General features: G+C 45.0%; 1 protein-coding gene across 1 annotated transcript in view; it reads right to left on the bottom strand.

Moving 5' to 3' along the window:
- Positions 1-221: 221 nt before the first annotated feature.
- The window catches only part of spg (dedicator of cytokinesis spg), a 153333-nt gene continuing 125666 nt past the window's right edge, over positions 222-27888 (bottom strand). Inside the window, exons 29-37 of the mRNA XM_075695143.1 lie at positions 23392-23555; positions 20662-20960; positions 17429-17435; positions 15723-15752; positions 13799-13929; positions 12680-12755; positions 9177-9239; positions 7126-7174; positions 222-2400 (exon numbers count right to left, since the gene is read on the bottom strand). Coding sequence (XP_075551258.1) covers positions 2237-2400; positions 7126-7174; positions 9177-9239; positions 12680-12755; positions 13799-13929; positions 15723-15752; positions 17429-17435; positions 20662-20960; positions 23392-23555 — 983 coding nt within the window. The 3' untranslated portion in view covers positions 222-2236. The remainder of the gene's footprint in view (positions 2401-7125; positions 7175-9176; positions 9240-12679; positions 12756-13798; positions 13930-15722; positions 15753-17428; positions 17436-20661; positions 20961-23391; positions 23556-27888) is intronic.

Below are 27888 nucleotides of genomic sequence, written 5' to 3'. Positions count from 1 at the left end.
TTAACATAATTAAAAAGAAAGGCTAAAACTGATTTGTTGTCTAATAGCGAGTCTTTGCCAACGGAAATTCATTCTAAAATTTTGTGTCAGTGCTCCTTACCTGCACACCCTGCACAAGCAGCCCATTGTAATAACAGAATGGTGATCTTAAATGGAGACTCAAGCTGCCAACATTACAGCCAAAGAGTGATCCCAGAACCAATAAGAAGACATACAATGTATTCAGAGGGTAGAAACAACTATTTAATACTGTAATAGAAAACAGCAGTCATGAAGCACATAGGCTGACAACCATTACAAGAACAGTTAAAAAGACTTCCATGGATGTCAAGTCATGGCCACAGTTACACGTATATTAATACCTATCATTTATATATACTCCCAAAGCCATTCCAGCTGCACATATTTCTTTGGTTTTGATACAATTGCTGTTGCCACATCTCACATGCCGACAGTTGCAACTGACAAATGTTGCCCGTGTGTAAAGCTATGAGAGTGTGTTAGTGGACGGACAGATCACAACCTCCTCCTTGGTCTATGATGAGATTTCTAAAAACCTTAACCCAGAAGGAAGACTATATTCGTTGCAGATTGTGCATTTGATTAGAATACATCACAGGAAACCTAACAGCAATGCTGTCAATGTAATGTCAAGCTTATTTTTTTTTAATTAAAGCAAAAGATCAACACATTCACACCCGCTTATTAAAATACTTAAATCACAAGGAAATGCCATAGTTATAATCCCACAACTGGTTAAAATCAGTGTATGCAGAAGAATGCTGCAAGGAACATTATTGTAACTACAGTGCATACAGTAAGTCAATATACTTGCTTCCTCTATAGAAAAATCCATAACCTCCTTATCCTGTTTCAATCAGGAAACAAGAGCTAGGGCGTATGAACATTTCCAAGCAAGTTTAGCTCATTGCCTTGAAGAAAAGAAAGACATCGTGAGGTCATTCTTCCACTCCTTTCCTTGTATTAAAGGAAGTTGATGCCCACTCTTGAGAAGCAGAGGGTTGACACACAGTGAGGATGGTTTCTGCGCTTTTCCTCCCAAGCACAGTGCCAGCTGGAATGCAGTTGTGGCACAATTGGTGCATTTTGTTCTAGTTGTAAATTTTGTTTCACTACTCTGATAATCGGTGTCACTCAATTCTAGCCCAGGTTGACATCACCGCTTTGTGATTTGTGTGAAAATTCCTCTTAAGGCATAAATTGCAATTTTACATGCATGCAAGCGGCACCTTTTCCTTTCTTTGTAGAACTGCTAGCATACTTTTTAAAAGAGTAATTTTCTGCAACACCAGAAACGTCAGTCTTACATCTTGGTAAGGGTATGCCATGGAAAAAAAAAAGGACTGAAAAAAAAAAAGAAAATTTGGGACTGGAGCTTTCGCACTGTCTTCTTGAGACGTGGCAAGGTTTGGATCTGATGTCTGCTCGGGGCCCCAGTAAATAATACTAGTGTATTTAGAAATGAAGATCTATACTGCATTTTTAAGGAACCAAGTACATGGCCTAGTGAGTTCTAATAACACTATTCTGCAAAAAAATAATAATAAAATATAAAGAAACGCTTGAATATGTGGAAGCACTGTCAAATTTGTGACATTACACTAACTACAATGCTGCAGTTATGGAACGAAATTCAGAAAGAAACAACTCTGCCCTTTCATTCTCTTAGCCAGTAAACTAGGGACAACTGGGACAGTCTGTAGCACTATGAATTCCTATCAGTACAAATAAATTTATAAGAAAATAGGGGCGAATCGCTAAACAGAAGTCTACTAGTAGGTGACATACAACCAGAGCACTAGGTGAAATACAAATATATGTCCTGGAAATTTTGGCAGTAGTTATGACTGCATTGTGCAACAACAATGTAATAAATGTTTTCTTTCATCACACAATTGAAAATTAAAATTATGATCCATAGTGCCATAACTGCTTGCTGAAAAGCACTACCTCATGCAAGCACTTATATTTATTTTTTTAGTTTATGTTATCAATCAAGGGGAAAGAGGTAGCTGTCACCAGCAAAAGGCGACAACTCCACTGTTTATCTGAAACTCGAACAGAAAAAGAAAGAAATGCCGGATATATTGATTTAACCTGCATTGGTCATGGGTGGGTTCTATTGTAGCTAAATACCTCAATTTCAACGTCACCACCTAACCTGCCCCTCAGACAGTGACATAAGAGAAAGAGGGAAGAAAAAAAAAGACGCTGGCTAAACATCTTCATATGTGGAACTAAGAGATGTGCAGTTCCCATTGGCTGCCTCTTCTTTAATGGGATCTGCATTCTTGCAAGGCAGAACAGGGTCCCCATGCTTGAGAGAGTTGCGGTTTGCCGACGTTGGTCGGATGACATGCGGTTCCGCAGGTGGAGGCACTGCAGCGAGATCGAGCGAATTTAGAGAATGACACTATGTAGTTATTATACTATTTGTTTTACAGTGTCTACTGTTCGTATTGCAGATGCATCATCTCCTATGTCAAGAGTACCAATCAGTTGTAGCTCTTGACAAGGTGAATTTGTTTTATACATTCAGTCACGAATATATTTTGTAACTTGCCTTCTATACAAGTCTTGTACAAAGCTCTACTTTTTTTAAGGCACATAACCATAATGTTTTCGTTTTACCTTTCTGTAGTTTGTGTTTAGCCTCATGATCTGCTCATTCATATTTATGCATTGAGCCATGTGTGCCAGTACCTATATGTGTTTTTGGGCACTATAATAAGCATCGATTATTGTTATTACTATTAAAGTGAAAACACAACTGAGACAAACAGGGTGTCAACTGCCTCTAGAAGGGGGAAGGGGCACAGGAATGCAAAGCAGAGCAATCACAAAAAAATATAGAGGAAAGACAAAAGAGGCAAAGATGGTCAACAAGTCTGCTAGTGGTGCTGGAGAAGCAATGAATGAGCTTTACTGAACGAAATCATGCAATAGTTAGCAGGAAACAACACTGAAAAAAGGCAACACTCGCCAAACTGGAAAAAAAAAATCAGGGAGGTTTTTTTTATTCAAATATAGGGAATGGCATCATAAAATGTCTGACAACATGACATCATTGCCGATAATATTGTTACACTGCTGTGCACAACGTTGAGGAAGATGAGCACAAGCTTGAGGCTGAAGACGACACCTCAGTGACTAGCCCGATATACACTTCTTTGTCATTACTGTAAATTACTGTAAATACTGTAAATACATTTCCCACCTTGCTTCCGCCCTCCGCAACATATTTGATGGGGGTGCTGGGTACTGCTGTGCACGATGAAGCTCCGAAGCAGACGTAGCCTCGCCACTAACAACACGAGGACCGATGGAGCCGGTGCAGGGACAGCCACCATGCTGGCATAAGCAACCGCTATCACAATGCCGATAGTCATTTTGTCCCAACACCGCAACCCAAGAATGTTTTCTGGGAACAACAACCTTGATGTTGATAAGTGGTTTCAAATGTACGAGTGCCTCAGCGCCCATTACAGGTGGGACTAAACTGTTACGCTGGCTAACATAATTTTCTACCTGAAAGGAATGGCACAGGTCTGGTTTCAAAACCATGAGAAAGAACTGACGAGCTGGGAGCAATGCACACAAAAACTCCATGAGCTGTTCGGCAAACCTGTTGGCCATTAGCAAGCTGTGCAAACAGAACTTGGGTTCCGCATCCAGACGACGAGCAAATGATATGCGACATACATCTAGGTTATTCTTGCCCTTTGCCACAAGGTTGACAAGAGGACGCCAGAACAAGTGAACCTCGTACTGAAGGGCATAGCGGATGATGCTTTTAATCTTCCCGTGTACGAGTATTTTCCCACTATCGCCGACGTCATTAATGAATGGCAACGCTTAAAAAAAACCAAAAAGTTGTCGCACCACACACCAGGTCACGCATCTTCCAAATACGGCTGCTACATTGTCGTGCGAGGACCTTCATTCTGTGCATCGGCTGTCAACGTCCAAGAACCTTGTTTGTATCGCTCACCGGGAGATTGAAGTCGCAGCACCAGTTGGCTTCCAGACCTATTCGAACGGTTATCGGGCAACCATTTCCTTTATGCAGTCTGTCGTGCACGATGAGTTGGCGGACCTTGGAGTTCAGTCTGTCATTCTGTCAACTGATCGGACGCCTACGCCTTTCCAGCGATCCCTTCTTCGCAACACCAGGCTCTGCCCTCGCATTTGCGTTGACAGCAAGCAAGGTTGCAAAACCAGACATGAACACTTCCACGTAGGGTGTGCAACAGGAGTGGTATATTCACTTCCCTTCAAATGTGCAAATGTGTACATCAGCCAAACCGAATCATGCATCAATGATTGGCTCGTAGAGCATGCGCTAAAAGTTAAGAAAAAGAGGACAAATATGCACATTTGGTTGCACATATCATCGCGTGTGGTTGTGAAGCACTTTTTTCTGGGACTACTTACTATCTCAGGCATGTCTGCGAACCACATGGCTCAAGTGGTTTTAGAAGCATTCCATATCCACAAAAATTCCCCTATCTGTGTAAGCGAAGCATCTAGTCTTTTGCACAGTGCCGAACTGGTCTTCTTGAATTCCGCCGTCTAAAGCAGGCAGCAGTATTGCTCACCTCTTTAGTTATGTTTATCACCTTCATAGGGATAAGGGACGTGACCCCTGTGCGTGGCTAACTTTATACAATCGGAGGGTGTGTTGATTCAAATAAACAGTTGGTAGTAGCGCTTGCCCGCGTCTTCTTTATGTGTATGTGTATTTTTGTGCTGTATTTGGAATTTACAATTTCTCTACTGACCTTACCAACGCATAAGAATTTACTTGATGTGTAGATGGTGCCCGTTACTGTTCTGCTTGGTACCACCGTGCACATCTCTGTATTAAGCACCCAGCTTCGTAGACAGCTCACTAAAGTCCTGACCCCTGCGGTGTCCTGTGTTGTACGAGTCGCTGAAGGAAGAACACTGGCCACAATAGGAATGTGTGCCCCTTGCGTTGGTGTTGGTGGCCACCAAACATCTGTTTTGTTTACTGTTCTTTGAGAATGTCTCCATGATGTTATTCTAGGCCTTGATTTTTTATCCACTCACTCTGCCCTTATTGACTGCTCCGCCGAACTTGTTCAACTTGACTTGCCTTGTCCTGACCTTCCCAACGTAGTTCCCAGCAGACTGTGCTCCAACGAGCACATTCGACTCGCCCTACAAGCCACCTGTGCCTGACGGTGATTATGTTGCGTCTCTTCTCACAGATGTCCTTCTTGCCCATCACACTGCTCTTCCGTAAACCATGGTCACTATCAACGAATACCAGCCTTCCTTTCGTCAACTTCAGAATCGGCGACCACATTCTACTGGAAGGCATAGAATATATACACTGTCCTCCTCCCAAGACTGCCAATTATCAGCCTTGACTGCTGATATTACGTCGTCTCCCGTTGACTCTTCATCTTCTTTGCTGGCTGTGCTTTCTCACTTCCCTAACATGATTGCTCCCGAAATTCCACCTCACCATGCCGACCAGTTATGCCACCTTCTCTCCTCATTCAGCAACATTTTTTACTTGAATGGTTGCCCTTTAGGCCAGACCTATTTCATGACACACCGTATTGAGACCGCTGACGCACACTCTATTCACAGGCGACTATACCATGTGTCCTCGCATGAAAGACAAGTCTACAGCAGGCTAGTCACTGAAGCATCGCCTTCTTCAGCCCCAAGCTCGTGCTCATCTTCCTCAACATTGTGCAGAGCAGTGGAACATGAATGCATTCAGAAGTCCGATTTACAGCTGCCACTCTAGAAAGGGACGAGTGATACAATTTTATTTTTTAGCAAAATACTATATTGCAAACTAATTTTTCTCCTCACCATGCTTTACCTAAATTGGAGAGCCTGTATTGTCCTAGAAACTTTGTTGGCCCTGATAATTCTTAACTGTTAAAGATTTTAGATATGGTAGGTCTGCAGCTTGTGCAGTAGTAATTTATATTTGCTGCTCGCTACTGCATATGGTTGCTTGTCAATGCATTTTGTTTAATACAGTCTAACCTCGTTATAGAGAAGATGCATTGGCCACGAAATATTTTTGCTATATCCTATATTTGTTATAAGCATACACGTAGATATCGGCAAAAAAAAGATTGCGATCAGATCATGCAAAAGAAGAGCAGTCGGCATGCCTCCAACAGGCCAGCAAAAGGTTTCCCATGGATTTTGATGGCCCATCGTTGTCTTGCTGAGCCAATACAAGACATGTTGTGCAGCATCCGAAATTTCGGTTATCATTATTCTAGTGTGAGGGCTAAGTGGTGGTGCAGCAGGGAAGTTCAAATAATCGCACAAGTATGAAAAATCAGGTGTCACAAAAAAATGATTGGTGACTGTGTTTGACATTTTTATTGGAATATATATTTTGAGGCACCCACAAACAAGAATTTTCTTCACTATAACCAATACCAATCAAGTACTACATTCTCAATTTCCTTATAGCAGTAGATACTCCACTGAAATAAAGCATGGCCAACCAAAAGTTTTATTTACTTCGTTATATCCAATATTTCATTATATCTGTGTTTGTTATAGCTAAGTTCAACTAATTACTTGTTCCCCATTTCATTGTCAATCTTTCAAAAACAACCTGCCTAAGCAGCATATGAGTTTCTTCGTGATGAAATGGTGGCCAAGTTGGTTGCCCAAAATGATGCAAATGCAAAATTGTAGACCCACCCAGTATTAATCCATGCGCCCCCCCCCCCCCTATACTGCAAAATCTTGCATTACACTTTGCAAAATTTGTTTAAATCCGTGTCTGTGAAATATGTTTGCTCATTCTTTCTTACCCACCATCGAGAACAGAACTTTGTCACTTGAGATCCGCAGCCTTTGTTAGAACAGGCTATACTTCAGGCGAAGGCACCACCTCGCGGCCCCTCCGTCCAATCTGGTACACTGCTGCCATATCAGCAGCATTGGAACGTGATCAATTTTTTTGTCTATTCACTGAGTTGTGCATGTGAATGCCTTGATCTTGCCCCTGATTATTTATGACTACTCGGAGCAGTGTCGAGGAAAGGATTATAAAACGCACCAACTCTAAGCATGATAAACATTAGAACTTACCTCGTGGTGGAAGTGGTGGTGGCGTGCTGTCAGCCGTGGATCCTTCCAGCTGCACGAGAAGTACGTGGGAGCACAATGGAATGTGACGTCATCTAATCGCAATTATGTATGTCAGGGTGTCTACCAAGTTGACATTTCCAAATTCCCAGAGTTTTCCAGGTTTTCTCTGGGTGCCATTGCAAAATTCCCCGAGTGACGCAGAACTTCGTTTTACGCATTGACACCATAATGCCCGATGCTGCCACTCTGTAGTAAGCATGATAAAAAAATTTAAAAACAATACAATTTGAATAGTAAGGACTAGTGTGCATATTATTTAAACAGAAAACAGAAGGGCATCAGCCAACACTGTTTTTTGAGCTCAAGCTCCTTCAAAGAAGGCGCAGCACATTTCTTTTCCCGTTCATTCCTCAATGCATAGGTCGCTTCTCTTGTCGTTCTCCTTCTGCTGTGCATTTGTCCCATGGACCACTTGAAGCATCCTCTTAGTCAGTTGTACAGACATCCAATTTTTCGGACTCCCTAGGGGCCGCGAAAATGTCCGAAAAATCGGGCAGTTTGAAAAACTGAATGCATGTCATTTACAGCCCTTAATTGGCGCCTCTGAGACCAGGGCACATAGCAAATTTCAGTCAGACGCTGGAAGCTGTTACGTGCCCTCTGGGGAGCGCTCTGCTGCAAAAATTTTTCAAATTTGTTCATTAATAACCAAGATAGATAGATTTCAGTGCTGTGAACCCATGATTTCAGGAGGAGAGGGCTACTGCCAAGAGAGACACTCTCTCCACTTGCCCCGTTAAGCCTCCGCAAGCGAAGTTCTTTGCCTGTGTTCTCCCACACCAAAGCTCGAGGATTGTGTGATGCATACGTCACGGGCCCGCTTTTTTTTTTTTCGTTGCTTTTTTGCTGCTTTGCTTTGCTACTTTACCGCGAGCTCACCTCCCTTATAGTTAGCACTGAGACGGCACCTGCACCTTTACAGGTGGGGCTTATGTTACAGCGCAACCAGGAGTGGCACCAGTCAGAAGACGACGACTTGACATGTAGAAGGGGAGGGAATCAGTCTCAACAGCCATCTTGTTTATGCATAATTGTTTCTGTTGTAAATATTGTAAATACATCTTTATATGGGACTTCTGCAACGTAATAATATTGTTGACATACGTGGCATGAAACCGTATCATTCGTCACCGACTCCCAAATTTATCAATATGAATTGTTTTCTCGTTCAAGTTGTGGGGTCTCTCACACCCGTACTCTCTCACACCCGTACTCTTGGGACAAAGGAACGACAACACAGTAGCGCAAACAATCACAAGGGCATTTATTGCACCTTTCATAAATCAATGCCTGCTAGCCGAGTTGCTATTCACAAAACATGCCGATGGGCGCGCGACAAATCTAGAAGTCTGACTCACCGCGACCGGAAGCGAGCGAATATGTTCGCCCCATGCTGGATCCCAACGCCTGGTCGTTCGCGCGTACAGTCACGCGAATCGTGGCACGTTCGAAGGCGGCCACGCGAGGCGGTCTCGCAGAAGCATGGGTCGCCGCGCGCGCGCGCGGGACGTCCCCGCCGCGCGCCGACCCGCCGGGCAAGAGGGTCGCCGCACGTGCGGCACGACCGTCCCGCATGCTGTCTCGAACCCAACAGCCCGAGCGCCTTGTCTCCCGACGCCCGAGTAACCCCGCAGAGGCGCGACGCTCGCGCCATCTCTCGCACCGCGCTTGTACCACCCGACCGCCGCGGGCGCCAGGCCACGCGGCGGGCGAAGCCGCCCTGCAGGAGACGAGCCATGCGGGAAAACTAGATCTCAGGGGAGGCGTGAGAGTCACGCATCCCCACAAAGTTTACTTTTTCCTATTGCCCGATAATTAGGAAAATTCTGCGGTCCCTTTGCATGTAAGAAGAACCGATTGGCGACTGTACTTATTTACATAAAAGGTCGAATTTCGATAGAATGAACTTTCAATATAACGAAGCAAATTGACAATTTTACCGACTTCGTTATATCGAGGTTTAACTGTACTTCTAGCAAAGCGATGCATACCTGCTGCTGGTCAGCTAGTGTGCTGGAAGAGCTGCTGCTGGTCCCTCCATCCCATGGCTCATCCTGCACGAGATAATTACGCGGTTCTAATCCAGGTAGTCCGAGCAGTCAAGCCTGAAAGTATCTTGGACATCATAACAAGAGCTAAGGAATGCAAACACAGAGAAGAGACACACAGACTGGACGGCTGCTCGACATCAACTGGAGGCTTAATGACAAAAAAAAAAACAGAAACATACATACTTGCGCAGAAACCCACAAAAAAGAAGCAGAAGGCACAGTTGTCCCTCAATAGAACTCCCGTGTCACTTGAGATACGCTTTTTCTTTTGCATGCAAGGTCACCGAAGATGTACTCCTACATTTATGAATTCATTGCTAATGCACAAGGCCTCAAGGATCTCTCTAGCTTGCTGCGTCGCATAGCTGCGAAGGACATGGGTGCCCTGAAAGTCAGGCATGCATGAGCACCACCGGCAGTGATCTGCCAAATGTTACTCGTTATCTTGTTACTAATCGCGCAAAGAGTGACCACTTGTTTCTCGCTTGTTTAGTGCTCACAGGGGTGTGCATAGGAACGATGCGTTTCCGTTTCTTTTCTTTTGGAGACTCGCAAAAACTAATTGCCCTGGTTGGCTATAAGATGAAGACTAATGCAAGTTTGTCACACGTTGTGCTTTTTCAATGGGCACACAACCACACAGTTCACGTGAGTGTGCCCACCTACGCGGTTCTATTACAGTATGAATGCACATATTAGTGTAAGAGCAGGAACAGTTGAGACTTGCAAAATATTCTCGTGTGCACATTTTCAAAGCGTTGAACTATGCATATATAACAATGCATCAAATTTTTAATTCTTATAACTTTATTTCCTTTCTTTAATGTTGTTATTCATGAATAAAGAGTACATACATACCAACACAAAATATTTTTTTTGCACTTTACAGTCACCCTAGAAAAATTACAGTAAATTTTTTTCGAAATAGGTCCCCCCCCCCCCCCCCAAGAAGAAATGGAATCTGCAATAAAAAAAATCGACCCTGGGCATTCGCATATGGCGAAAAAAAATAGACCCTCAAAGGGTTAAGATATTTGTGCATATTTCAAATATGTAATTCTTTTTATAACAGGTCATTTACTTCTAAAGGTAAATGAAATTCATTGTTCATTATCTGCAGAAAGAATAGAAAAATAACCGCACTACAAAAATTCATATTGGCACATGCCTAGTACTAGCAAATGTAAGGAACACAATGGTAGGAATACTTTTTTGATATAACTAATATTAGTAACTCTACAGCAATTGAATATTCACTGTCCCAAATGTGGGTTCCCAACTGTCTTACACAGTGAAAAATTTTAAAGCATAAATTCCAGAACCTGTTCCTACCATTGTGTACCTTGCACACTCAGCTACGAGCCACAACAAAAATTAAGGCTCTACCTGCCTTGAAGGCAGAGATATCGCTGCCGCAAATCAGCAAGAAGTCAAAAATTGGTGTTTTGAGAAAATGAGAAAAAAGAAAGAAATACATTCACTTTTAATCGAAAGTGCAGGAAGAATTTTGCAATATTTTGCAGCGAAATTGGCTAAAATCCACCAGGAATGCACTATCTCTGACAACGGCCACCCAAATGTGGCAAAAACATTGTTTAGCGCCGTTCGCTAATTCCCGGTGGTTTGCATTGCGCACGCGGCAAGGTTGCCATTCACGCGGGGCGAGCTCGACGCCAACACGACATCGCCGCAGCACACGCAAGTGATAACGATCTTTATGGCGAGGCCATATTCCTGTTTGCTTTTGCCTACTGTGACGCTACCGCCGCACACCTTGCACTTGACAAACGACATCAGTGCGTTCACGGAGTCCTACTGACGATAACAAAGCCTGCCTCGACGCCGACTGGTGTGGCCGCAACGCCGCTAGCGCGAGTGAGGAAATCCAATTTCCACTTTATTGCTGGCGTTGAAGCAAGAACGAAGTATTTTTGAGCATTCATCTTCCTATGCAGCAAATCCACAAGCTGCAACGTTGCACTGTCACGAGGAACATGGCTGCTGTCCGGAACACTCGCTCGTTGGTGAGCTGGCTAGGCCTACTTTGGCATCGTCCGCAGTTTCGGCTTCACTAGCGGTTGGCGGCGGACCATTCTCGATGTTCTCTGAAGGAATGGAACGCTTTTGAAAGTTATAAGCTCATCGCCTCTTCTTTTTGCCGAAGTTGTGCCTCGTGGTGAACTTCCCCAGTGAGTTGGACATCGCTGCGCACTAGTCACAAACCTATGAGACATGCCGTCATGTCACCTGAGGAATGGAGCAGACGACAGGAACCTGGTGCAGTCAACCACAGCATGCATTTCTGGTCACGCACGCTAGTCTACGAATGGGATCATGCATTTTGACTTTTTTTCTTCCCGCATTTTAACGTCACCGGCGAGCCGGCGGAGTCACTTTTGGTGGGAAATTGAAGAAGAAAGGCTCCTCTTTCTAACGAGACAAAGATGGCTGCAATCATGCGCATAGGAAAAGAGCTACGTGCCGCGATAAAAAGGGTTGTTTTTGTGCAGAATTCAGCTCACTGTGATGTTATAAATTGATACTGTGGGCAAAATACTCTTCCGCGAGATGTTAAACTTGGTGAATTAAAGGAATGGTAACTGTAGGTATCGGTAATGTCATTTTCAAAAAATAATTTTTTACAATTTCTTCGCCTCAGGACCCCTGTCACCCTTTAAGAAACCGGCCAGCATTGTGCAACAAATATTGGACACTTGCCCATTTTTCTTGCTAAGAAATTGGGTGCGCGTTACATTTCCACTTAGTTTAGGAGCTCTAATGTCGTTTTTACAGCAGTTTTTTTCCACGTAGAAAGTAGGCAAGCACTTGGTTTGGGGGAGCGTTATAATAGGTCAAATACTGCCAAATGGCGTTCTTGGCGTTTTCTCTTTGCTTTGGTCAATTCGCCCCGCCAAATAATTCGATCAATTTTGTTGGTACCGTTAGGGTCGAGTTAACGGAAGTCGACTGTATCTAGATTTACATGCAGGTTAAAGAACCGCAGGTTGTCATAATTTATCCAGAACCCTCTACTATGGCATCTCTCATAGCCCCTGCTGTTGATTTGGGATGTTCAACCCCATAAAGCAGTCACTAGACAGCATCCCCTCCGCATGCCATGGTGACAGCACACCAGGCTGGTGTCCTCACAGTGAATCCCCCCCCCCCCCCCCAATTCCACCAAGTTTCTTCGGGTTCCACTAAATAACTTGTCACGATGAGGAAAAGAATGTAAAAATGCTCGCGTGCTCAGCTTTATGTAGTCCGGAAGACCCCAGGTGCTCAAAATTAATTCAGAGTCGTCCACTACAGCGTTTCTCATAGTCGCAGGAATTGAACCCGAGACAACATGCATAGCAGCAGCACACACACAGCCAATGAGCCATTTTCACGGGTGCTCACATCACGACACCACACACAACAAAGTTTGTCTGCACACTCACATGCACTGGAGGCAGGAGTCCACCTGACGATGTGGATGACCTACTGCTGCTACATGCGGAGCCAGGTCGTGGTGAACTGGAAAACAGAGGCGCCATTTAGCTGTCAATGTGGGACAGGAGCATTTACTCGTCCTTTCAGTGCAACAACGAAGCACATGGAAGTCATTTCAAGGCTACTTCCCAAATAGCTTCACAGCAACACATGTTCCTCTCATCAAGTGCCAACACGTACAGCCTTTGTCAGAAGTATACAGGCTACTCTGCATCTTCGCAGTATATGTCATTCCGTTGTCTGCTGTAGTTCCTCTAGACGGGGAGATGGTGTTTTCAATCACTAGGGCATTGGCACTTTTGGAAAACCACAGGAACTCTTAACACGCAAACTGCCGCAACAAGTTTCATAGTTTCGATTCCCGTGCGTGACGACCGACTGATGGGTCACTTGCCATATTCCTCTGGTGCATCATGGCCCACCTGTGAGTCACCAAGGGGCTGTGCTCCTTTGAAGCTTTCTCAAGCTGCGGTGGGATGACGCCACGATGACACGTCAAATTAGAAACAAGAACAATTTTTTATCTCCTTTCATTTCTAGCAAAGAAGTCGCTTGCAAACTGCGGGAAAGCCCTGCACAGCTGCAGAGGAAGAATAACTGTCGTGATCCACCCGTGACCGATGTCACAGTGAACGTGGTAAACAGCCCATCATGAGCATGGCAGTCACAGGCAACGTGGCTCATATAATTTTTACAAAGGCTGCCCCCAAATATTACATTTTTTTCTGGTTACAATGCTGAGGCAGTATTCTCAAGTGATCACTCTTGTAAGATTTCACGTGACTCGACACTGGACGCATTGTCAGAATATTGTCAACAGCAGCCCTGGCACTGCATGAAGATAGCGAGCTTGGCACAAAGTCAGGAACATTGTCGGCCTATGTGCCAAAGCATATGGTGCCACGTGATGCGAAATCTCCCAAAAGGAATTGTATCCTCGAAAGTGATGGTGTAGTCGCTAGATTAGCGACAGCATCTTCTTGGCAAAAGAGCCAACAATGGCATGCCAAATAGCAAAGACATAGGCAAAAAAAGCTTTGCTATCTATGAAAGGTTATAGGACGCACCCATGCGCAGATGCACCGCGCACAGCCTGCTGAAGCTGCCCCAGGCGCTCCACGAGCCGCTTCTGCAGGGGCCCCAGGTCGGGCGGAGCCAGCCGCCCATGCAGGGAGAGGCCACCTTCCAGCACATGCACCTACAAGTTCGCAATACAAACAAAGCTTCACGTCTCGCACAAAAATATGGAGACGGAGTCTTCCGAAATGTACAATGCAGTTGAAGATTGAGCGCATCATTGAGAAAAAATAGGCAACACAAGACAAGGCACGGTCTGCAACCACTGCTTCAGCATTGACATGCATCAAACAATGTGTGCAACAAAAGTAAAAGGTGGCATCATGCACTTGTGCATGCACCTGGTGAGGCTTAACAAGTAGGAAGGGGCACTATGGTTCAGCTCTGATGTGTTTGAAGGAACGCCTAACAGCCCTGTCAAATGACGAAGTCACAGACTTACAGGAAAGCACATAATGTGAAGCAAGTCATCTCTATAAATAATTCACACGGGACATTGCTGAACTCTGCTGATCCGTGATTACTAGGTCTCGTCAAGAGAGACGAACAGTGCATGGCAAGACCTGCACTAATATATTTACAACAACAATCCAGACACAAGAAATGCGGATTTCTACAATACAGTCGATCCCGGATATATGGAACTCAAAGGGTATTGCGAAATAGTTCGATATATTGATAATTCAAAATATAACATAAGCATGTCAAAAGCTTCTCTAACCACTCCACATATCTCAAGGCAGTTTCCCGATGTCGTGACTAACGGGAACTTACCCATCTGCAAACTATTTGGCTTTCTCCATGAGCATTGGGCCGTCAACAGGTATGTTCTTGGCACGTGTCTCCAAAAACCAGATATACAATGCCTTCTCGACCTTGTCAAAGGTTGGGACTCGCACACGACACGCTCCAGGGTGACTGGACTGCACTGCCTTCGGCTTAACATCGGCTTTGTTCTTGAGGATCGTACTCAGGGTGTTGGGAGAAATTCCGAACGCCGCGGCGGCCGACGACTCTTTCTCATCAGTCTCCACCTGTTGAATGATGCCCGCCTTTGTTGAAAAATCCAAATTCTTGCATTTTTTCACAGCCATGGCTCCAGAACACGTGCCAAAAGCGGAAAGAAAAACGCACTGCACCACACGAGTCTCAAGCCTTCGCGTTGGCCTTGTGTATAAAGTGAACAAAGCAAATCGAAAGACGCACCGCTCCACGTCTCCGCACTACCACAAGCCCAAGCTGCACTGACCTCGTCCGTCTAGCTGCGCCAGCGGTGTCAGCCAACTAAAACACAGGAAACGGGTGCCTGCGGTCAGCGTGGTTTCTCCCTCACGCTTCCCTTTCACACCCAACTGCACTCCAAGTGCTCCTCGTCACGTGCCTTTTACCCACACGCCCCTTTCTCAGAGTGTGGGGCGGCGCGTGTGATATCGCGGGAACATTGAGAGAGCTTCGTGAGAAGCGCACTTGTGCGGGTGAGATGCGATGGGAGAAGCGCACTTGCAGGGGTGGGGTGTGGTGGGAGAAGCGCACTTGTCGGGGCGCAGCTCAGCAGGGAGTTCGATACATTGATATGCCGGTGCGCGGGAGTTCCAGATACACGAACAATAGCACTATACTTTTGCATGGGATTCCCAAGGGGATTTTTCAACTAACTAATTCGATATATCCGGGTTTGATATATTCGGGATCGACTGTAGCACTAACAGGCACTACTGCTTCAACAGCATGATGCCTGTCACTACATATTGCTTTGCAAACATTCAAAGTATACAGACTACAAGATGTGCTTAGCAGGCTCACAAGTTAATGAATTACATTTATCAGCAATGTCACCGTCTACTTTTCATGGCAAACAGAAACATTCTGCCCACAAAATGTTATTTTCCACAGCCCAATCATCCAGCAACTTACCAGATCCAGGAGTAGTGACCGCAATCGTGCCTGCCCTTCACTTGATGCGTCCCCACCACTGAGAAAGGCCTGCACGAGAAAATGACAGGGATCAGGTGTCACAAGGGTGCCATGAGTTCAGCCTTTCTTTTTTTTTAGAATTTATGAGTACAGTCACCAATAGATTTTTGAGACATGGACATGTCCTTAAAAGTGTTTAAATAATTGGGCATCTCAGAAAAGCAACTTTAATAGTAAAATCAATTTTGTTGTTTTTAACAATGCCAAGGCACATCGAGAAGTTTGTTTGCAGAACTTTGCTCTATGTTCAGCCACACCAAACTAGTGTAGTAAGAATTTTATGAAGATCAAAGCCACTGATACACTTCGGGTTCACCTGTCAAGCAGCCCCATGTGCATCGCACACCGTTGCAAAGTGCCGACTGGTATGACCTTCCTCCCTCCATCGCTGGCATTTCTGACATTGCTATTTCAAGACTGCTATATTTTCGGCCACTCTTTAAAAGATATTATTGCATAATTATGTACTTCTTTTTTTTTTGTACTTACCACTCCTTTTTGTGCAAACATAGCACATCTGACTATATGACACCATTCACTTTGGAGTTTTATGCTCACATGTAAGCTTAGGCCATTTCATGTAGTAAATACCTGTGGAAGCAGTCCAAGGAGAGTTGACATGGCAACAATTTATTTTAACTGGCCAGCCATGGTGCCAATTTCTCCATCAGTGTGAGGTTCATCCAGGTCAATATAACCAATTGAACCAATTAATCTTGCTACCTATCAGTAACTTAGGTATTTAGAATCGAGATGTATAATATGCTTTGCTGTTATTAAAGGGAACACCAAATTAGTATGCCAGCGCTGATAACTCAGTCAATATATACAAGGTCTGAAAAATAGTTTTCCAGACCTTCATCAGGAAAGATAGCAAACAAAAAAGCCACACGTTACAATCATACGACCCGGTAAATACAGTAGTCGGACATTGGGGACTACTGTTATTGCTTGAAGACCTTCCTAGAGCAAGCCGAAAACAGCCATTTTCAATGGGAGATAATATATGTTCATTGCATTTATTGCCCCCTAAGCTCTGCAAAGATGGACGCTGCCAGTAAAGGGGTCACTACTGGTGTCACCATAGGGGTCAGGTGCATGCATGTTGACTGGCCAAGTTCGAATTATCCGGCAAAGGCTTATTTTAGGATAAATATAATGAAAGTTTGGGCCCACAGAAACGAATGGACGCCGGCCGGGACCTTCGGTTGAGATCGATATAACCAAGAAATTGAAATAACCAGAGTCTAATTAACGGAAGTCTACTGTATTTCGATTCACAGGTACCTAACTTACAGCTAGCAACATTCTTGTTACTTAACGCAAGTGGACTCCTGAGCATCTGCAGCACTGTTTCTTTCTTTTTTTTGAGGATATTTGTAAGCATTCAACTTTGTGAAAAATTTTCTGGTATTCAATATTAGATTTGAAATTGGCTTTTCTTTCTTTTTCTGATTCAATTTTATATTTCATTCGAAATCTACTATTTGGCATACGCACAGTCCTAGTTAATATGCTTCCAGAAATCACAATCTTTCGGCACCAATGCTTAGTATATCGCCAAAATGTGATCATATGACACGTTTTCTGGCCACTAGATCCCATGTGGACGAGAATAGGCAAGAGGCACATGCGACTGAGAGCACTATGTGCCTGCCATGGCACCTTCCCCACAGCACTCGCCTGCCCGTGTCGCTTTGAAAATGCTAACATGCCCTCACTTTCTGCTACTAGCCCCAGCAAATCGCCTCAAAAGTCGTCGCACATCGCATTCATACCGTATTTATTAAAATCTAGGCTAACAGTCTTTTTTTCTCAAATAATCATATACCGAACTCTAAGGTTGGCTTAGATTCGAGGATTTTAAAAAACATGTTAGTTTGTAATTGAAAATGATAAATATGGCACATAGGTAGCGGCATCTAGAAAAGTCAGTATTGCAGCCGCTGCTAGCCATGCCAGCAGCCAACCAAAGTACACAAGTGACGTCGCCATTTTGACCCGTGTCGTATCGGTATTGTGGCTGTATCTGCTGCGGCGTGGCGTTATTACAATGGCACCAAACAGGCCACGCCACAAACGAAAAATTGTGCTAGCTGCAGAGGCATCGTCAAATGTTCAAGCCGGGTGGGAAATCAGCATTGATGAGAAAAACGTCCGTCATTGGAGGGGACAACGGGAGACACCTTCTGTGTGTGCCGCGACAAGATCCTAGCGATAAGAAAGATAAACACATGATAACAGGGAAGAGCTATTCACCGAGACAGCACCACGTTTTGATGCATACGAGCCGTGCCGCACTGTCTGCGCAGACGTGGGCACGTGGACGCGAGCTTGTGCACATCCACAAGCGTACGAGGCTAGCAGCGATGATGACAGAGTGAGCTCAGCATGTTAATACTAAATAAATACTGTTTTCATTTTCTGAACACTGTCCTCACTTTTTTGTTCGACTTACATTCGAGGTAAGTTCAGGTCTGTAGAACGGAACAAGCTTGAAATCATTACTAGGAAAAGTGTCAAGGTTGCGCTCGGACTCCCCCCGAACATGCCCACCGACAAACTTATGAAGCTAGGTGTGTCGAACACTCTCGAGGAACTGATTGAGGCTGCCGTTACCATGCAACATCAAAGGCTACTTGGATCTAAAACAGGGAGGAAAATTTTAGAGAAATTAGGCTACGAGCCCAAACATGAGCAAGTGCGCTCAAGAGACATACCCAGACAGATCAGGGACAAGATAAAAATACCTCCGCTACCCAGAAACATGAACCCTGCTTTTCACGACAGCAGATGTAAAGAGAGGGCAGAGGCATTACAAGCTAGATATACTGGTCGACAGGACACCCTATATACGGACGCTGCAGAATATGACAGCAAAGCGGCACACGTTGCCGTGTTGGTTAGAGAAGATGGAACACCGGTGGCGTGCTGCACAGTCGGTGGCGTCGAGACCGTTGAAGCTGAGGAAGCGGCCATAGCCTTGGCCGTCAGCCAAAGGGGGGTAAATGTGGTCATCAGCGACTCCAAAAACGCTGTGAGAAATTACGAATCGGGGAGGGTGACGGAGACTGCCATCCGTATATTAAACAGGGAAGGAGGACCCAGGCAGCTTGTTCTGCTCCTTTGGGCACCAGCTCACCAGGGACTTAGAGGGAACGAGGATGCTCATTCGGTCGCCTGAGGTCTCACTTACCGGTTGACCCCCGGAAGCTACCAAATCACCGAAACTATAAACAGAAGAGAGGATATGCGCGCTTTCAAGGAAATCACAGTACACTACAGACTAAATCGACAAATTTACCCGGAAGCGGACAGAACGCTCAGTAAGAAAGATCAGGTTATGTGGTGGAAATTACAGACGGGGTTTTTCCAAACCCCGTACACTACAGCAAGTGGCATCCAGGAGTATTCAGGTCAAAGTGCAAATTCTGTGATGAGGCAGCAAATCTGGTTCACATGGTGTGGACATGCCCGTCTAAGCATGATACCTCGCGCACTCTAGAATCCTGAAAGGCTTTGCTCCGCAGCCCAGACACCAACGTCCAGCAGGACATCATCGGTCAAGCCCTTGCTGCTGCTGTGTCTCAAGGTATTCCGGCCGACGGCTAGGGGCGAAGGGGGAGAAGCATTTCTCTCCTGACGTTCACTGACTGGTGTTTTTGATAAAGTTGTTGCTCCTCCTCCTTCTGACTTCGGACATTCAAGGTTCGGCTTAGAATTGGGGCCAGCCTAGATTAGAGTAAGTACGGTGGCTATCGCCACCAGCCGTATTGTGATAAGCTTCTTGACCTATCTGTTTCACAGCATGTGTGGCATAGTGCCGTTGGATGGCTACTGTATGCTTTTAATAGACAATAATCCAAACGCACTGCTTTTCCCTGCTGCAGAAGGCGTGAAGCGAGCATCATGTTTCGCTCCGGCAGCATTATATTCCGGCGTCACCAGCTCGATTTCATTTCAGTTTCCCATTCCTGTTTTTAAACACTGTGGGGTCTTGTGCTGCAATGATTTCCACAACCATTCACATAATGCAGATGTCAGCTACAGTTCAGTGGGCAAATTTTTTTTGGTGACATTGGATCAAACATTCCCCGGTTATTACGTTTTCTCAAGTTTTTTACCAAAACGTGTGAATGAGGTTCCACTGTATAGGGTTTTGTGCTGTTTGCTATTGGTGTGTTTCAGCGGTATGATTCACTCTCCCCACGCAGCACTTGGCCAAACGCAGTGAAAACAGCAAGTGCAAAACAGGCACCCAACTCTGGTTCCCCGTGAGAGCCTATACATTAACTGTAACCTTGACGCTTCACTAGAAACATTCCTTAACACCCCTTGCAATTTTGCAAGAAGAGCAGAAGCTTGATGTGGACGAGTTGGTTTTGCATACTTGAAGAAAAGAGCGCTACGAAAACGCGGACTAAAAGAGGAACGTGTACGATGGATAGGGCGCTTCTTCCAACTAAATGTTTTTTTGAAGAAACAGGATTTTAAATAGATCGCTTTTCTAAAGAGATAGCTTTTCGAATGAGATAGGGAGGTCGTGATGTCACGATGGGCTATTCTAGGTTGTATCTATTTAAAATCCTGTTTCTTCAAAAAAACATTTAGCAGGAAGTAGTGCCTTGTCCGTCGTACATGTTCCTCTTTTAGTCTGCGTCTTTGTAGCGCTCTTTTCTTCAAATTTGCAAGAAGAGGCCAGAAGATGACACGCAAAGTCAGGAGAGGTAGGTAAAGAACAAAAGCTTCACTTCAAAAGGCGCAAGAGCATTTTTGCACTTCGCCACAGCTGGAATGTGGCCGACACAGCCAGGAATGGAACTTGCAACCTTGTGCTCAACGGCAGAACCCCACAGAAACTAATCCACAGGTGCAGAACGGAGACTGCAAAGACACCACGAGGGAAGGACCTGCCTGGTGGTACTTGGCTAGGCCTCCGTTGACAGCAGCCTCGATGGCTCCAGCCAGGCGCATGCTTAGGGGTGCCAGAGGTCGGTGGGGCTCGCGCGAGTGCAGAGCCACGAGACGGCGCAGCTCATTGCTCATGGCCTCAACTGCTTCGCACGCATGCGCCAGTGGGGTCACCCAGTCCACCTGCTGACCCACCACCTCAGCCCATGGGAGCAGGCCTGGCAGAGTGGATGCTGTCTCCAATGTTGTCCGCTCCAGCCAAAGGCCCTGCAAGCCACACACACCTTTTCTGCACAAATACCAGAGCTGGCAAGCTGGCACCCTGGGGGGAGTTTCTACAGATACGTCTTTGGTGGTAGTGGCTTAGCTAAGCGATGAACACAGACAGAAAATATACTCAGCTGCCCTGATTCTCAATTGAAGTTTTACTGGATAGAAACCAATAGAGAGTGTGATTTTTTTTTTTTTTAGGGGGAACAGAGTTAATAAATCTCACTTGGAGTAGATCATTCAAATTCTGTTATGCCTGATGAGTTACTTGTAGAGGCACACGATCACTCGCACAATCAATTGCAATTTTTTGTAAACTAACTGAAAAAGTTTGGCCAAGTATTAATGAATTAGTTAACATAATTATGCCCTTCAGAAAAATGTTCCAGTTGTAAAATTGAGGCCGAGTCACATCCATTTAACAGAACTCCAGTGTTAGCACAAGGTTCAAGAATTAAGTCTTCAAAAAACTAGCAATAGGCATTTATGTTCTAGTAAATAATCATCAGCACTAAATTTTTTCACAACGGCTAAGGTGTAGTTTTTTAAATACAAAGCACCTCTTTGCCTAGTCGGAGCCAAGGTCACAGCAGAGTCACACATAAGCACGTGCCAATTTTGTCTCCAAAAAATGTGAGTTGATCGCGTAGATAGTGCAGCTTGAAAAGCTACCGGACATACATAGTGCGAACTAACACCAGGTATAGTTTAAATGTAGATGACCCACAACGGCATGTGATGGATGCACGTGAGCGCACATGTGAGCTCCAACAGCAACACGCCGTGATCGTCATGCTGTTGTCATTCCGTCATCGTGATTTCATTATCTTCGTGACATTGTAATCATTCATTTTTTTATTGTCATGTCATCAACTTTCTGCTGTTTTTACTCTGTTGCTGTCATTGCATTGTCATATCGTCATCATGCCATCTTCGAGCCACCGTCCTCATGCTTTTGTCAACATAGCGTAGTTATCAGGATGTCGCCATCATGTTGTAGTAGGCATCATTTTAACGTGGCAGCGTTAAGGAGCTCGTGTCGCAGAAAAGCCGGTGTCGGTGGCGTTGGTCTTGAGCGAAAAATCCCGGAAGGCAATTCATAAATAAAAACAACTTGCAAGATGGGCTGGGTGGGAATTGAACCAGGGCCTCCGGAGTGTGAGTCAGAGACGCCACCACTCAGCCATGAGTTTGACAGTTCAAAGCGGGACAAAAGCACCTCTAGTGAATGCGGTGTTGCCTTAGAATCGTGCCGTAGAAAGTTATACTGTGGTGTATATCAGTAATTATGAGCATGTCAATTACAGAAGTCGCAGTTAAACACGTAGCGAAGTACGTTTCCGCTACATTTCTTCTGCACTTGCTACACACGCAGAGCCCTCTTGCGGCAAACACAGAAGACCCCCTCCTCGCAATGTACGGTGCTGCCCCGACGGGTGGCATACCACTCGCCCGCTTCTTGCGGCTGTGCGGGGCCCGGTGCGAGGCGCGTCGCGGCTGTCTGTGCCGATCACGACGTTTGGCTTGCGTAGATCGTTTCTCCCTCCGAGACGCCGAGTTCTTTGGTTCGTTCCGCTTGCTCAGGCACACGTTTCATTACCGCGCTGAACGCTGCGTTGCTAGGTGCTCACCGCGTGATTGGTGGGTGCACAGTCCAATGCAGGGCGCCTCGTAAGTGATCGCTGCGCCGTAGCGCATTGTCTTACACCCCTTGGCGGGTCGACGGGAATGCTGTCGCGTTCCACTCTTGAAGGCGAAGCTTAAGCATCCTACAATTTTTGTTGTAGCGAATGCACTGTTGTCAATTCATTGCGGCCGTAACTTTGTTGTTATGTCGGCATCATTGTACCGTTGGCATTATGTTGTCGTCGCCTTATCACTGTAATCAATTTAACAATGTCATCCAATCAGTGTCACTCCAGCATCGGCATCACATTGTCATCATGCTGTCGTCACACCACAGTCGCTGTCACACCAGCGCTGTTATACTATCGTCACCACTTTTTGTACACATTTGCAGTCTACAGTCATCCCCATTATAAAGAAACGGTACATAACAAAATAATCAACACAACAAAGAAAGTTAAATTGCCATTGGAATCCCTGCAGAGGCCCATAGTGCGTACATGCAACAATTGATATAAGGAAGTAATAGATATAACGGAGTAATTCTGGCTCCTCCTTCAACTTCGTTATAATGAGGTTTTACTGTGTATCTTTCAGAAATGGTTTGCATAAGGCATAATCATCAAGGGTGGTTTCTGCTTTAATTATTTTTATAGTTTATGGTTTTCGTAGTTGGCAGTTCACACTTCCTTGGTTTATGGATGACACACTCTTTGTAGTGATTATAGTATGCCGTGTAGAAAATAAAAAAGAGCTGACACACTCGACTCTGCACCACAAAGGGGAAGACGGAGAGGAGCACCTTGAACTCATTGTCCCTGTCCGGTGGTCCGTCTCTGTAAACAGGGCGGTCAAACTGGAACGAGTGGACCCGGTTCACCCTAAAGTAGGCGCGCACGCAGTCAGGACGTCCTTCCAGATCCGGACGTGGCTCCGCCAGGGGGCGCACACCACACACTTGTATGTCTGCATCCAGAAACGTTTGTCAACAATGCAGGTTTCGCACTCGGCGGCCAAATTCCATTTGGAAATTAACAAAGATCTATTGCATGGATTTCTAAACTACAGCTCGTGAATTGACTGTGACTCTTCTTGGAACTAAAGTTAAACCTCGATATAACAAAGTTGGTAAAATCAGCAAGTTGCTTCGCTATACCGAAATTTCTTTGTATTACATTTCAACCTTTTATGCAAATAAGTGCAGTCACCGATCTATTTCTTTTACACAAATTTCCCGAATTAATGGGCAATCGAATATAGCAAATTAGAATGAGAAAACAATTCATTTTCATAAATTTGGGAGTCAGCGAGGATGATATGGTTCCAGGTCGCATACATCGACAATATTTTCTCGGTGGTACGAATTAAGCGAAGCCAGCCACGCTTTCACGTGCACTCTGCCGTCGCAGCTGATAGTGTCGCCCGCACTGGGACAACATTATCAGGTAAAGCCCCAGCGGAGGGGAGCAAATCCTTCGTCTGCCTCTTGATCCAATGGGTCGCCAAAACTCGAGATTATGCAACTTCCAATACTAAACGTACGGTAAGACAGCTTACATGACAACACGCCGTCTTGGCACCCCACTTTTTGCACACACAGCACATCACCTCTAAAGCAGGGTGCACGGCTGCGCATGCACTCACTCGTGCTTACAGCCATGCACAGCGACGGCCGAGACGCACGCCAATTTACCCACCACTCTGCCCCCGCCTAGCATGCGCTTGATCGCGTTAGTGCGAGCTTGCTCCCCCTCCCCCTCTTTCCCTTTGCTTGCGCGGGCAGGTGGAACTTGTGAAGCCACCATCTTTCTTGTTTCACCCTTGCACACTTTCACTCGCACCTAAAGCACAAAGAGCACGGGATGATAGGATCTTATCGTACTTGGACTTTATACGAAACATGATGCAGCTCCACTTCAGCGGTTGCTCTTGTCAAGCCGTGGGCGATTTGAGAGGTGCGTTTGCAAGCAGCCGCTTGTAATTCAATCATTTAACCATGTGCATCAGCGGATGTTTCCATTTATTGTCTCGACATTCCTTTGTGGTGGCAGTGAAATTTCGTTATATTGAAATTGCATAAAACACACTTCCTTATATTGCGGTTTTAAATACATGGTGCTCTATGGACAAAATGTTATCAAAAGTTAAATACTTTGTTATATCAAGGATTTCATTAAACTGAAGTTTGTTATATCGAGGTTTAACTGTATAACAAAATTCTGAACTAACAAAGTAGTTCACTTTTAAAAGTGAAAGCCTTAAGCGGCTCGTTGCAATGGCTCATACCTGAAAAAAGCAGCGTCTGGTCCAGTGATGCAAAAATATATGATGCAAAACATCATCAGGGATAACACATACCTCCGTAAGCAAGCAAAGATGCAATGGCTGAATATGAGTGAAGAAACGAAAGAAAGAAAGAATGAAAGAAGGAAGGAACAAAAGAATGAACAAATGAACAAAAGAACAAAGAAAGAATGAAAGAAAGAAAGAAAGAACGAAAGAACCATTAGATAGTGCATTAGGCACTTGCATGTGTCGTTGAGAAAGTTTACCTACAGCGCCATATGTTTACTTAACACTGCGGCTCGTTATGTCTTGGAAGTCTGACCCTTCCATTCGCATAACTTGCTGTAAAATACTGCACAAGCACCCAGTTTCGCTCAAGCACCCAGTATAAACATTTCAAAAACTTCAGAACTCTGAAAATTATATATTAGGCACCCACCTCTCCAAAGTGCCAGCATCAGCCGAAATAGTCACCCCACTGTGGTCGCTATGAGTCTACTAGGGGCAATGACTAGGGGCAATATTCGCTTCCTTGCAGTAATAAGGGAAAGACCGATGAGAGTGAAGATAATGCAGAGTGATGATAAATGGTCCTTGAAAGAAAACCCAGTGGTCTCAGGGCTTTTGTAAGACACCTCTTGATAAAGCGTGCACACAGCTGCTGTTCCCACACTTCTCGCCTGGGAACATCAAGGGAACCTCCGAAAGCCTTCGCCCCAAGACGTGCTGAACTTTGTGTTGATGGCTTGGGCTGCTGTGTCTGAAGAGATGGTTGCGCGAGCCTTCAATAGGTGTGGGATCAGTGTCACGTTGGACAGCAGCGAGGAAGGGCACTCGCATAACCGACTTGCAGGCACCAGAGAGCCCATGGTCTGTTAAAGTCACGCAAGTGTCAGCGATGAATGCCTTGACCTCCTATTCTACACTGACTCAGAAGAGTCGTATGTGGGGTTCAGTGACAATGAGCAAGTGCTAGTGTACCTCATCATTTACCGTTTGAAAGTAAACATGCTTTTTTCGATTCAGCAGCCACCACAGTCCTGCCTCGAAGTTTTTCATTGGCCACCATCTTGGTTCTTACTGCTTCGACCAGACAAGCACCCGTACCTAGATTAACCCAATTTTCAGTGAAAGTGAGGTGGGCGCTTCTGCAGTATTTTACAGTAATGCATTACCCTGTGTGCAACAGGCTTTCACACCCACTGTGGTTGCTCAGTGGCTATGGTGTTGGGCTGCTGAGCCCGAGGTCGCGGGATCGAATCCCAGCCACGGTGGCCGCATTTCGATGGGGGCGAAATGCGAAAACAGCAGTGTACTTAGATTTAGGTGCACGTGTACTTAGATTTAGGTGCATGATTTAGGTACACTTAGATTTAGGTGCACAACCCCAGGTGGCCGAAATTTCCAGAGTCCTCCACTATGGCGTGCCTCGTAATCAGAAAGTGGTTTTCGCACGTAAAACCCCATAATTTTTTTAACAGGCTTTCACCTTCACGTGTTACAACAGTGTAACATGCTGCCGAATTTTATAACTTCCTGCCCATAGAACACCATGTATTTAGAACCTCAATATAACTAAGTGTGTTTATATATGATTTCAATATAAGACCTTGCTCTTGCTTCCAGACGAGAGAGGGGTTCCAACGAACTGGTCCTGTACGTATTACTCAATATAACGAAATTTCACCGCCACCACTAAGGAATACCAAGACAATAAATGGAAACTTCTGTGGACACAAATAGTCAAATGTATGGATTACAAGTGGCGGCTTGCAAACAAACCTCTCAAATAGTGCTACAAGAGCGACCGCCTAAACAAAGCAGTACCATTTTTCGTATAAAGTACATCGACAATAAAATTCTATTGTACCCTGCGGGCTGTATGCTTTGGGTGTGAGTGAAAGATTGCGAGGGCAAGCTGAGAAAGATAATGGCTTGATGTTAGTCGTCTTCCCATGCGAGCAAGAAGAAAGAGGAGCGAGGGGGAGAAGGAATTAGGGGGCAGGTACTTGCACAGGTTGGTATGCATATCCTTTTCAAGCGCAGCCATGGTTGTGCATGGCTGTCAGTGCGATTGAGTGCATACGCAGCCTGTGTTCCCTGTTTTAGACGTAATGTGTTATGCGTACAAAGAGTGGGTGTGCTGAGATTGCATGGCATCATGTGTATTGTTCTCCCATGCGTTTAGTACTGGAGGTTGCGTAATCCCAAGTGAAGGAGAGGCAGCCAAGGCATTCACTCCCCGCTGCCGGCGCTTTTCATGATAGTGTCTTTCCACTGTGGGTGACACTATCAGACATGAGGGCAAAGTGGACATGAAAGCGTGCCCGGCTTCACTTCATATCGCCAATGTGAAGATATAGTTGACAACACGAAACCATATATTCCATCGCTGACTCTTAAACTGAAAAAAAAAAAGAAAGATTTTTCTTATTCAAGTTTGCTTTCTTCGATTGCCCGACAATTTGGAAAATTTTGCGATCCCTTCCATGTAAGAAAAATCCTTCGGTGACTGTGCGTATTTGCATGAAAGGTCGAATTTCAATATAAAAAAATTTCTGCATGACGAAGGAAAGTGCCACATTTAACAACTTCACTCGGTTGAACTGTACCAGCACATCGCGGCTGGTGCTTGGCCATGCAATCACTCTGAATTCTGATCTGATTGAATGTAGGGTTTTGCTACCTTGTGTTGAACTACGTAGTTGCAGAAATGCAGTAGAGTTACCAACCAACAACTCTGACATGCTTGATTATTTGATCAGCTTCATGGCACCACCATAATTTCGGATGCCTTATAGGCAATGATGAAGAAAGGGAAGTTGTGGACATGACAAATGTAAAGATATGCTAAGTCATTCAGATATCCGAGCATGGCTGACCTATGTTGAAGTTCCCAGGAAATGGATTGCATGGGTGGACCTCACTTTCAACTATCTGCAGCAACATGACAGTGAATAAAATACAAGCTGACTAAGCCTCATGCAAGTGTATGTATGTGCAGCAACATGAT

The sequence above is a fragment of the Dermacentor variabilis genome, chromosome 6 (genome assembly GCF_050947875.1).
Source record: "Dermacentor variabilis isolate Ectoservices chromosome 6, ASM5094787v1, whole genome shotgun sequence".
Lineage (NCBI taxonomy): Eukaryota > Metazoa > Arthropoda > Arachnida > Ixodida > Ixodidae > Dermacentor > Dermacentor variabilis.
The sequence above is the reverse complement of the archived record's forward strand: the minus strand, read 5'-3'. Positions and strand labels throughout refer to the sequence as shown.